Source organism: Pieris brassicae, chromosome 1 (assembly GCF_905147105.1).
Source record: "Pieris brassicae chromosome 1, ilPieBrab1.1, whole genome shotgun sequence".
NCBI lineage: Eukaryota > Metazoa > Arthropoda > Insecta > Lepidoptera > Pieridae > Pieris > Pieris brassicae.
Genome location: NC_059665.1, coordinates 13,011,251 through 13,024,910, shown reverse-complemented (window position 1 = coordinate 13,024,910; position 13,660 = coordinate 13,011,251). Strand labels below are relative to the sequence as shown.

The 13,660-nt window shown below is 33.6% G+C and overlaps 1 protein-coding gene across 1 annotated transcript in view; it reads left to right on the top strand.

The window, feature by feature from the left end:
- LOC123711571 (glutaredoxin domain-containing cysteine-rich protein CG31559-like) overlaps window positions 1-13,297 on the top strand; it is a 57,628-nt gene extending 44,331 nt beyond the window's left edge. The window contains exons 4-6 of the mRNA XM_045664167.1: window positions 1,827-2,060; window positions 9,969-10,034; window positions 12,297-13,297. Coding sequence (XP_045520123.1) covers window positions 1,827-2,060; window positions 9,969-10,034; window positions 12,297-12,473 — 477 coding nt within the window. The 3' untranslated portion in view covers window positions 12,474-13,297. The remainder of the gene's footprint in view (window positions 1-1,826; window positions 2,061-9,968; window positions 10,035-12,296) is intronic.
- Window positions 13,298-13,660: the final 363 nt, after the last annotated feature.

Sequence of the window (13,660 nt, the reverse complement as noted above, 5' to 3'; positions counted from 1 at the left end):
AACAATTCAAAAATTAATTACCATATCAGTCTGACCTCCTTCGTTGTTGTCATACTAATTTTATCCTTATGCTTAAGACTGACAATTGAATGTCTTTCTTCGTGTTAATGATACTCATGGCATATTATTTGAAGATAAAAGGTAACAACGGCCACTGAACCGTACTTCGTCGTTCATCTACTATTACTAAACACCCATCTTCGAAACATCTTCCAAACGTTACGCAAAGAAGTACACACGCAATGGGTGTGAATTTGTTGACAGTTTGGATGTTTACAATGTTGACATACCTAATGGTACTGTCACAACGATGTTCAAATTACGTATTGCTGCATATTGTACACAAGTATAGGTAATTGGGAATGGTGTCATACAAAATGTTAATACCATATTTGTAGCTGTGTTCTTTTATTATTAACTAAGGGACCCGATAGACTTCGTTCTAACAAAAAGATTTGGAATGTGGCAGTTTTTTTGTTCCTACCTATTTTGTATTCGGCGCAAAATTCCACGAACTTTGGCCACCCTTTTGTGACCCACTAAGAACTTCCAAAATAATTTACTCTTTCTCTACTACTACTCAATTTGGACGGGTTTGCGATATTATCACTTTTGTTGAGTTTCGGAACGCGACATTAGATCCTCGCGAATACGCACACTCAACTTTGTGCAGCAATAATAAAGTGCAAATTGACTTTAATTTACTTTAAATTGATTTTAGTTAGAAAACGGTTGTATGGTAAAAAGAAAAGGGCTGTTTTTAGGGTTTTTCTGGAAATTATTCAATTTTTTCTCGCCGTTAAAACTTGGACATCAACTAACATTAAAAAAAAGAATTGGTAAAATTCCTCCAGGCGTTGTTGAGTTGTGCCGCTATACCAACACATTTTGCGATTCATTTATATATTATAAGATAGAGAAAACATTGTCTACTAGAATTTACAAATTATTATCTGATGAACTGTAGGATTATATTTTTATACTTCCTAATGGCATTTTTTGTATAATTACAATAATTTAGCTTAACGTTTAGCCTAATATTAACAACAATACAAACAAAGCTTTAACTTAAAAAGGTTCTTGCCTTGTATTTAATACATAGTAGTTTTTCTATAGTGTTTTTATAATATTCACCTAGATGTAATATTATATGGTTAAGAAATCACAGTTTAACTATTCAATAAACTAAAGTATGTTTATTGCTTTTAACGCCATCTAGTGACTCATAAGTCAATCTAACAGATGTTATAGTAATGAAAACATTTATATGACGCGACACGTTGACGCAGTTTGTTTTTAGATGTCGCTTTTTTCAAAATGATGTGATCAATTATTTAGTAGTAATTTAAGTTTTTAAACTTTTATTTTTATAGGTTGGAAATGTGAATCCTTATTAAACGCTTCATGTGCGTAGGGTTAATTTTAAGATTTAATAAAAAAACACGAATGCTCATTTATTTTCATCTAAATTCAGTATCAGTGGCATTATTAGCTTGAGAACCAACCTCTTAGGTCTCTTAGGACTAAGGTCGTAGTCGCATCGACCCCTGTGTGATTAAATTTTCTCATAAGGAACAATGCTCGATTGAACAATTCTATAAGTAGATAATATAATATACTGTTCCAATACTATAAAAGTTTCACGTATACGACACGTATAGACACAACGAAAGGTAAAAAAGGCTTCAAAAATAAGCAGCACTCAAATTATATTTGGGGACTAGGCAGCAAGCTACACGTGTCGCAGAGCGCTGATTTCCCCCTAGCACTAATAAATTTCCCTGTTATATCATAACGAAAATGAACACTTAATAATTATTTTCCAGAGTTACAAAGAAAAAGATGCCGGAAAAGTGGTTGTGTACACCACAACTATGGGAATCGTGAGAAGCACGTACCAACGATGTGTGCTGGTGAAAAAGATCTTGAGAAACCTCCTGATTAAGTTTGAAGAACGGGACGTCTTTATGAGCATGGAGTACCAGGACGAGATCATGGATCGGATGAAGAGTGACCAGATTCTAGTGCCACAGCTGTTTGTTGATGGATATCACATTGGGGTGAGTTTATTTTTTTACACGCTAGATGGCACTAACTATGTAATTGGCGAATTAATAATTTTCTATAGCAGAACAATTGGCATTGTCTTAGATATATTAGAAATACATAAATCTAAAAAAAAACAATATTTTTTCATAATCGGGTTTAACTAATTAATAAAACTAGCAACTCAACTATAGCGGTCGCCGTATCTATAAATCTAGATTTGAATAAGTCAAGGTTTATGGTCTATAATTTTCCCAAATTTCGGTAAATTTGGTCAACCAATAGTATTATCGGAATATGTACCATTAGATACATTGTCCGATATTTTAAACATTGTTGTATCTATAAACGTCTAACCAAAGCCGTTAAAATGATACTCGAACGTATTTAAAAACTTTGAGATACAAAGCTCTATGCATGTGAAGTTAGAGCTTTGGAGCTTATGCTGTCATTTTCCTAATAGCTAGTGCACTATCGGCAAGAACATCAATTAGTGTTTTAGCGGGTTTAGACCAGGCTTAATAGGCTCCACGTGCAAGCGAAAGCTCGTAAGCGATGGCTTTTAGAATGATGAGCTGGCGGTAGTTAGTCGAATATTTCCATTTAAATCCACTTAAAATACGTTTGAACAATAACTATAAATGATCATGAACAGATAAAATATAATACATACATATATACTAATCGTCAATAGGAGTGTATAATAATGATTACAAATTATATCGCTTAGATTTACTTGTTATGCAGAAAAATAAAATGCGACCAACATCTGACCAATCTCACACAAGCATATGATTACTTCGTTTGTTTTACAGATCGATTTAAAAGGGCAAAAGCATATATGAAGTTGACGGAGCGAGTGTATGAAAGTTTATCTTTTATTTAATATTATCTTTAACCGCAATCACAAATGCCATTTGCTCGCGCTGTACGTTCAATAAAGTATTACAATAATTAATGTCTTCGTACAACTTTAATTACTTGCAAATCGTTGAAGTTTAGGCCCTTGAATGTAGATGACATTGACGAAATTTTTTATTATTTTTTTACTGACCAAGATTGTTTTGTTTCTTTTTCTTCTTATTAATTAGTAATTATAAAAGACTAGCTATAATGGCGGATACAGATTAAAAAAAACGCAAAATGTTTTAAACGACCATAGTTTTACCAGAAGTAGCAAGAGTAGCAACTGCTACGGGCCCCGCGAATTTGGGGGCCCCGCGCTCTAACGTACCCATAACCGTTATAAAAAATCACTTTCACTTAAAAATCTTAAACCTGATTTAGTTATGTTGTATCCTAATAATGTTTAATTATAATCGACATATTATGACAAGCATCTATACCACATCTACCTTCCATATTTTTCTTCTCCATACCACGGTTGATTCGAAGAGATTCGAAGCCATTAACAACATAAATATATAATAACGATAACAATGATAGTAATAATTCTATTAAAATTAATGGAATTATGTAATAAGCGCAGTAGTAATAAGGTAAAATTAAATAATTGTATTATTTGTATACATGTCTATGATAATGAAAGCCTTTTGTTAAACTTTATCTTATTTAACTTTATTCAACAAATTTCTATAAGGTTGCATATAGTAGATCATTTTTCGAAAAATAAGGTCATAAATAAGTTTCACTTCTTACGTGTGTACACTAGTACACGCACACATTTTATTTGTAACGGTTTTGTTTTATTTAGTACCCTAAACTTGAGAACCTCTTTGCTTTACAAACCAAGGGCCCCTTGATAGAATTTGCTACAGGCCCCGCGCTGGCTTATTCCGGCGCTGCCCTCTGGCATTGAGAGCGTCCATGAGCGGCAGTACCACTTAACATCAGGCGAGCCTCCTGCCCGTTTGCCCCCTGTTCTATATAAAAAGCGAGTCCTATACTCTATGCGGAAATGCTTTCCACTCAATAAAATGATAAGGAACTTCATCTTGGGACCCAGGCTATACGCCAAAAGGGTTATTGTGGTCTCCCCCACGACCTAGCAAAATGAAAAGAAGAAAGTTTTTTTTTAATATCTTTAATTCGTTGAATGGCTTTTGATTAATCAAAGTCAAACTCCAATATCAGTGACCTCTCTTTTGATTTTAGGTAATAAGTTTGATTGATGAAGATTTTCGTCACCCACGCACTTTCAAATTTAGTTGGATATTTAAAGTAGGGCTTTACGATCATTGACTTATTTAAGTTAATATTTCTGCAAGTATCAAATTTAATTCGAATTCTCAAAATAAAAAATTGCGATATTTAATTCTATACTTTGCAGCTTTGAAGTAGACTAATAAACATAAAACATAATATTTACCAAAGGTTTAAGAAGAAACACTGTATACATATAACATAGGTATGTTAGAGAAAAATAATGTCAATAAATATTTTACCACGTATTTTTTGCTCCGTATAAGTTTATTTTTCTAATAGGATAAATAAAATATAGTATGTGCACACTGAGACACCGCTTTAAATAATGAAATACACATTAAATAGGGTAAGAGTTTTAATATCAATAACTATATTTAGCAATTCTCATTACTTGTGCTATTCATACGGTACGTTCATCGCATGAATTTTTATATATTCTTTTAAGAATAAAATATAACAGACACGTGTCAAAAAAGGTTGACGACCTCATTCCTTAAAAATTCAATGTATACCTAACAATGTAATAGGTTCCTACTTCCTAAAAAAAGTTTTTCCCTCCTAATTAACATATATAATAGTAATAACAGCTACAGCTATATTGCTGTAAAATACTTATCCTAGAACATACAAATGTGAAGGACTATAAATCCGGTTAATTTCTATTTTACCGCTTGTCCTTTTTCAAGTTTCTGTTTTTCTGTTGCTAAGCATTGGACCGTAGAGTTACAAATACTTGGAAAAGGGGGAAACTGGTCACTGTCAGAAATTATGAAAAAGTCAAAAATTATTTATTCATATACGAAACACAATGTACATTTATAAACGTTAAAACAAAAGAAATATACATTAAATGCTTCTGATTTTACATTTACTGCCTGTTCTCAAATCAAGGGCGGAGAACGGAAGAGATGAACTGGCAATAAACTCTCCGTCACTCATTTTAATCGTCAAGTTTTTTTTTGTATTACATAACGTTTATAAGGAGCTGCAACCATTACACCATGTTCCACATGACATCTTAAATAATAATAGAATAAAACAGAAATTAACATATTTGTGACTTCAAATTCTACCTGTGTACCAAATAAGGTACTATTTACCTACCTGAATATACTAAACAAGAAACAAATGAAATACAAAGTAAATAGGCAAGAGTGCACCAGTAACAAGGTGGATGGAAGTTCAGTGAAATAGACTACTGTTTGTTCTAGGAACAGATTCAAGCGATATAACTTTCTTTGGATAGCTCTATTCAAAAGGTGCGCTAGCTTAGTGACGTCACAAAAAAGACGTGACTTTTTTAGGTCTAGGCCTCAGATGTTTGTATCTGTTTTACTAGCATATGGCAATCTAATCGAATCGGGCTCGAAACGACAACCTCAGGGATGAGAGTCGCACGCTAAACCAACACAGATCAGTCATATTGTTTTTTCTCTAAAAAAAAATTAAAAACCATTAAAAAAATTATGTGTACTTGACTGTATATGCTATAAGCTATCACTAACTTTAATTATTTCTTGACTGTGATGTCATGTACTTTACTAATCAAATATTTAACATAAATAATGTGTTCATTATTCCTCGTCGTTTCTGTCACCATCCAAAAACTTTTATAGGCGTGATCGAATTATTTATTGTTACTTCCAATTAGTAGGGCTGCTTCAATTTCAAGCAATTTAATTTATGAATGTGTTTTATCGTGTTATATCACCTAAACATAGCAATCAAATATTTGTATTTACTATTTTCTTAACCTACATAGTAATTATAAAAATAATTAAAAACTAATTAAGAACTTATTTTTTGTTCCCTTTAGAGTAGAGACTCTTGGCCCGTGGGGTTCAAGTGCACAGACTATAATTTACAATTTAACTTGGCGGCTGGTAGATAGTATTGATGCCCCCAGTGCTAGTGCTTTCCTCAACCAATAGGTATCGCAATATAGCGAGGAAATGCTTGCAAACTTTAAGGTTCACTGTCTCACTTTAAAAATTTGTATTATTTTCTTTTTAATAATTGCTAAAAAGTTTTATTTTTATTTTTACGGCCCCTATTCAGCTAGGACAATCGAATTTCTGATTGTACTGTATAAAACTATGCTGAATAAAACGAAATCAATCATTTCGTACCGTACTCAGGTTTTTGTTACCTATTTGTTATTAATAGTCAAAAACGCTGTAGATTTTTCGAAGTATAAAAGTGTAAATTCTATATAATCTCAATTATAAAGGTCGTTATGGAGCTAAAAATGTCCACGCTACGAGCTGGGTTATAAACCCGCGCTGGCTTAGATGTACCTGTAATAACAAAAACTGAAGAAAAAAATCTCCTGTAATGTTTCTTTCTTGAATACTGCCATCCAGTCGAGCTAGATTCACGTGGTACGCGTGACCGTGAACTATTTCATTGTAGGCTAGCTCTATTTGTTGCAGACATTAAGTGATTTGTTTGCCCATTAGCCACACGTAATTGATTTATATTAGATCATTATAGCCTCCAAACAAATTGAATTGTCACCACAGCATTCGTAACTGTCATTTTTCAATATGGAGATTAAAAATTAAAAAAAAAAACATTATGATATATAAGTGCTTTATTATTTATTAATTCACTTATAACTATACAACTCTCATCCGTGAGGTCGTAGGCTCGATGCCCGGCTGTGAAGCAATGGGTTTTCTATGTGTGAATTAAAAATTTGCTCGAACGGTGACGAAAAGCGGCTTGCCTTAGGGCTTAGACCCAAAAAGTCAGTGTCGGGCATGGGAGGCTGATCACCTACTTGCCTATTAAATTGACAAATGATTATGAAACTATTCGTTTGTTGTAGCGCCACTGACTTTTTTTATACAACTTCCCTAACCTATAGCCATAGCCAGTGTTGTGTAACTTTATTACCGTCACATAGTATATTTAACGTCGTATTTGCGAATTCGGTCTGAGAGCATATAATAATATTGGTTTCAGTGACAGCTTTATACCCGTAGAGTTTTAAAGTTCTCGTTTAAACAGAAGATAATATACTTTGTTCAGATTTAATTTAAGCATTTACCAGCTGACACGGCTCGCGTGTGTTCCACTTACATTTCACAGTCTACTTGCTGGCAAGGTGTACATATATTTTTCATACAGATATATTCTTAATGGTTAATTAAAACTATACGTTGTAATGTAGCAAGGAACACTTCAAATTTCAGATTATTTTCATAATTAGACGTAAGACAATTGTATTGATTTTTTGTTTTGATTACTTAATTGAAGTATTGATATGTTATCAAGGTGCGACACGAAAAAAGTAATAAACAATCCTAGAATGTACCTGTTTAACATCTACACACCGAGTTCTTGGCACACTACTGTGCTGCAAGTGGAAATGGATCGGAGAGACTCCGAAGAGATTCTAAACGCAGGAGCTCGATTGGAACCCACAATGAAAGCGGAAGTGTGGCCGTCTCAACCAAACCTGGCGAAATACGAGGCTCAAGACTGAATGCGATGGAGACTCACTGTGAACACTCTCTGCCCCATCTTGAGGGTTTAGGACATTAAGTCAAGTTATGTCTAGGAACTGCAAATAACCTTCGTTTCCGCCGTCTCACATAGCCGTTCGGAACACTAGGAAATCTAATAATTCCCCGAAAAACTTAACGTTTGTTCTAGTTGTGTTGTTGTATGCAACCAACATAAACAACGTGTGGTACGATAAATGATAAATAGGATGAGAACTACAAAGTCGTCAATATAACAATTATTTGATATACGTTTATGTTTCCATTCTTTTGGTTCCGTTTGAAAGTTTAACTAACGAGCATAAGTAAAAACTGCTAAATGCACTTTAAAAGCTTTGTATAGTACATACTATTCACAAATAGGTATCTTTGTTTTTCTAAGTGTTTACTTAGATGCGAGCTTTCTTATGTAATCGCTGAAGATTGCTGGAGATGTCATTTTAATGAGTCACTGTAAAGACAACCACAAAACAGCCCTTATCTATGTCAAACAATTTACAATTACAATTGTAAACAAATTACTGGACCTAATGTTCTATAACCCGATGAGGCAGAGAACGTCAACAGTGAGTCTTCATCACGGTCGGTCTTCAACCTCTTATTTCGCCTCGCTTCAATTCCTTCCAGCTCTATTTACCTCATCTGATGTACGACGCCACGTTTGGTTGGGACGGCCACGCTTCCGCTTTCTTTCCGGGTTCCAATCATACGCCTGCGTGAGGACATGGTTGGAATCATTTGGCCTATTATTTTCCAGTTGCGACGCTTGATCTACTGGCTAATAAAATTACGAGCGCTTATTTTGATTTATGACATATTACAAAACCAATTAACCATATAACTGCTTAATCAAGGCCCTTCACGCTAGTATAACCAGTAATAGTGTAATAACGAAATTATGACACCAAAGGTCATTTATAATTGGCCAACCCGTATTGCAAAATCTATGAAATATTTGTTTAGTAAATGTCAAAATGTTCACGTGTGATTTTATTTTGGAGGATTTTTCTTCAATAGGCATAAGTTAAACTTGGTTTATTTTAAAATATTTACCTCCAGGTCGTGGGTTTGCTATGTAAGAAAATCGTGTATAATATGTTAAATAATAATAAGACTTTATTTAACCACATCATATTATATCATTGACATATTTAACAGAAATATATATTTTAAGTAACATTCTACTACTCTAAGATCCTGTCCGCAATAAGGCCTCCTCCAACTTTTTCTACCCTATTTTATTTTATGCCATCGTCATCTAATTTTTTTTCAGCTACCCTTTCGATCCCGTCGGCATTTCTTGGTCCTTTTGGACCAGTCCAGTCCAGTTACTGTTTTAGAACATATGTCATCTTATTTTATCATTTTACTGTTAAAAGTCTTTATTAATATTCAAACGTAACTTAACCAGTAACATAATAATTATTAAGGTAATCATATGTTTTAATCAGCGGTCTTGTCCAGATTGTAACCCAAAGGTCTGCCTGAGGTTGTACAGAAATTACATTGCCTGGTAGCAAAGGAAATAACACAATTAACATGAGGTCTACCTCCTTCAATGTACTTTGGTCTAGGGCCCCAGGTTTCCATGACAACCGAAATACCTTTAGCTGTAAAAAAGCTTAAATTTATGTAAACCTTTGTTTCATATCCAAATTAATGAAAGCCTTTTCCTGTCATAAATTCTTATTGGTCAATATTGCGTAGAGTTTTCGGTCAAAGTCGTAAAAAGCTTCGACCCACGTTTGTGTAAAGTAATCCGATACTTAGAAGAAATAAAAAGTTAAGATCTGCTTAAAGGATATTGCTTTTAGGGATCCAAATTGTAATATATCTTTGGATAGAATTACAAACCGACCTTTTTAGGTATTATTATTTGAAATACGTTACTTTAAGTACTTCTTTTTAAGCCTACGAGTTGGAAGTAGGTATTAAATAAGTTCTATATAATATATAATACGGTTAATCAGTCAGGTATTAGCAATAAAAGAAAGTTGAAGAACTATTTGTATATGTACGCGCTCCTAACAAGACTGCTTGCTTACATTAATTCAAATATGGTTTTAACATTTATAAATTTAGATTGTAAATAAATAACAAAAATATACCTGTCCTGGAATGCTGCCGGAGCATTGCATTTTGCTCCGCAGTAATAATTGCTTTAACTGGAAACTGGAAGAAACAAAGCTATCATAACACCAAAATTTTACCCTGATTTTGTTTTAAATGTCAAATTTTGTTTTCTAGGACGCAGACACAGTTGAGAAATTAAATGAGTGTGGAGAATTAAGGAAGATGCTGAAACCATATAAGGTGCGTACCTATAATATTATAATTAAGTTATGTCTTTTTCAATCACTGTGATTGAAAAAGACATAACTTAATTATACGTAAACTAAACTCAATATGAGTATAGAGACAAATGAGTACTCTAAATAAAGAACTGGTTAACTTTGTATAAATCAAGAGTAAGTAATATGCGCTTAGCACAAAGGAATTCATTGCTATACCCAAAGAAATAAGCTGGCCTCTGGCATTGTCAGTGTCCATGGGCGGAGGTATAACATAACATCAGATAACCCTCTTGTACGTTTGCGCCCCTGTTAGATGAAAATGAGCTACACTTCTACGTCTATTGAATTGATTTTTAAGGCTGGTAACCCGAACAGAATTGCCTAACCAAAAACCCAGGTAAATTAAATATTTCAAAACACATTTAATTAATAAGTTCTTTACAATAAGCATCTATAACCTTTATCGATTCCCGTGTGACTCTCATCCCCGACTGTGCAGTGGACTTGTTGTATATGCGCTTCTACACTCACTCGCGCCGTAAAGGAAAACATAGAGAGGAAAGCTGCAAGCCAAACAAAAAAATCATCGCAAGTTACAAAAGGCTGATAACTTACTCGGGTTTTAGAAAAACATATCACGAAACAGAATTCCGTTTAAATATCTGAGGCCACGATGTAGTAGTATTTTATTATTTAAATCGAAACTCATTATAATCTCTAATACTGATTTCGCTAAATGTTTGGTTAGGATAAAATAGTTAAGTATAGCATTATACAACATAGAAACAATCTCCCATTAGGCAATTTGTTGACAGAAGGTGTGATTGTGTGCACGCGAAATTGATTCCTATAGTCAAATACAAACACATTATATTGTTGAGTAAATAAAATCAGGTTTATTGGCAAAAGTATAGTAACACTTTTAACTTAATAATACGAGTTTACACCCGTATCACCTCGACCGTCGTTCCATAACTGAGTGTCTTTAAGGTAGTTTTTGTTGCGAACCACCAGTTGTGGAACCAGATGCCCACTGAAGTATTTCCGAAGCAATTCGACTTAGCAACGCAATAATGTTATTATAAAAGTCACGATTAACCATATATTACGCCTAAATAGCTTATCACTTGGACTTGTATGTGATAATGCTGGAATTAAAAAAATATTGATAAATTTTAATATTGTTTCAAATTTCATTAGTGTACATAGTGTGTACAGGAGATATAGAATCTATTTTGATTCAGTATATGCCAACTAAGAGAACGGTCCACGTTTCATCAAATCATTCTTGAAATGTAGGGACGCAAGTAAATGCCGTAGGTATTTGAAATGGGTTAAATTGTATTGTTTATGTTGTGCAACACGTGCTCTTAGCATGAAGTTTTTTTAAGTTGGTAATAAGCCTTCTCATATCCGTTGTCGACTGATGAATCGACGTAACTCCGGTTATCCGACGTGTGAAAGAGTCAAAAATATAATGCAATTACCATTTGCTCTTAACGTGAAATATTGTTTTAACATCCTGTACGCCGTACTTACGTCGTTGATTGCTGAATGAAAGCTATCCCGGTATTTAAGTATTAAGATCATTTCAGATGGCAGAGCTAGTGTCTCCGGAAACTTAGCGCCAAAATCGAGCTGTTTTTAATAAACGCGTATCGCCGTCTTTTTGTAAATTTATTTTGTTATTGAATACATATATGTAACGAATTAATATTAATCTTAGTGTTATGCAAATACAGCATTTAGAACTATCCATTCAAATCTAGTCTGAAATATCTGTTTCTGTTAGTACTTCAATATCAATCACTTTTCAATCTGTACAAATTCAAAGCAACCTTTGTACAGTACAAACAAAACGTATTATTTTGCGGTCAAACGCAAACAAAATACCTACTCGTATTGAAATCCATGTGCAAATATTTTGTTGAAAAACATGTTTGAGTTCCACGAAGCGTTAATGTTGTAGCGGTCGAAGGTTTGACACACGCTGCACCAAACATCGTGAGAAAACGTCGACGCTGTGTGTCAGGCACAGGAGGCCGATAGTCTACTTGCCTATTAGATCATGAAACAAATTCAGAAATCTGCGGCCCAGGCCATATGATAAAGTAGTGCCAATGATCAGACTCTCTTTCTGATCGGCCTTTTCTTCTCTACAACAATTTCTATAAAACACTGTTCAAACTTTGGGCCTACGTGTAAAGTCACTAACAAATCGAATGAAAGCTTTTTTAAAAACATACCCTATAGCAGTGATACATTTTTTTTTTCATTCCAGAGTCCAGATGCCTGCAACACCTGCCAAATGTGCGGTGGCTTCCGCCTTCTCCCGTGCCGCATCTGCAAGGGATCCAAGAAAAGCCTACATAGAAACCACTTTACGGCTGAATTCGTCGCTTTAAAGTGTATGAATTGTGACGAAGTTGGCTTAGTACGGTGCGAAGCGTGTTCTTGATGCGTGTGCGCTGTAAGCTTAAATCATTTGTGCTCCTAAGTTTCATGGAAAATATGAATATAGTCATTCCATTAAAGCCTCAAATATGCGTACACGCTCATGAAACGAAGAGGCGTTTAAAAATTATATTTTCTCTTAGTTATCGTACAAGTATCATCAGGTATCCCTGATACCTCTCTCCATATTCTCCTTGCCACGTGGCTCTCTGTTTCAATAATGTAATCAATAAAGAAGTTGTTGTGTCAGTATTAATGCTGGCCATAGATGGCGCTTTGCATAATAAGTACGCTGTCCAAATATTTATGTACCAGCCTTCGTGTAAGTTAATTGTCGCTGTCTATGTCGAAGGTTGTGATATTTAATAAGCGCCTAACATGCGTTTTATAAGTACATAAATGTAGGCTCTATCGTCACAAGTGCTACAAAGAAGTAAGTTCATGCAAATAAATGCCATAATTTAGTTGCAATACTCTTTACAATTGTTATTTTTTATAGTTTTAAAATAAATTCAAAGAGATTTATGTATAGCACTAGGAATATTGTCTTAAAACTAACACTTATTCTATTAAAATATCTTCGATTTTAGTTATGTATGCTTTTCTTAATGTTATTCTATCATAGGCTATATTTAATTCTCTTTGACCTTAGTGAAATTGGTAATTGATTATTTTTAGAGGATCGTGTCATCGATTTTAATTACACGATTTAGCAACAGATGACGCTATTATAAACGATGAATTCTTTCGAAAAAATTTATTAAAATTTTACAAATTGATAATGATTTGTTGGAGTTATATGTGATAAATTTATAATAAGCGCCTTGAATTAAGCTTATTAATTAATCATTAAAATGAATTTAAATGTACAGCTTTGTAAAATATTACTTTCATTTTATTTTATATAATCGCTGTGCTCAGTTTGATTTGTAATTCTCAAAACTTAATAATTAAGTTACAAGAATTGATTGTCGATTCTGTTTTATAGCTTTCTATCAAATATATAGTTTTTTAATAAATAATTTTTAATATATATTTCTGTTATTGAAGCTTCTTCCTACCTAATACTAATTGATTGAAAATACGTATTGGAATATAGTCTATATTATTGAGACTCGAAGAAAAACCTATTTTAAGCGTCAAACCTAAATTAACTTATATTATACGGCAACGTGTTAGGCAGCTTCAGCT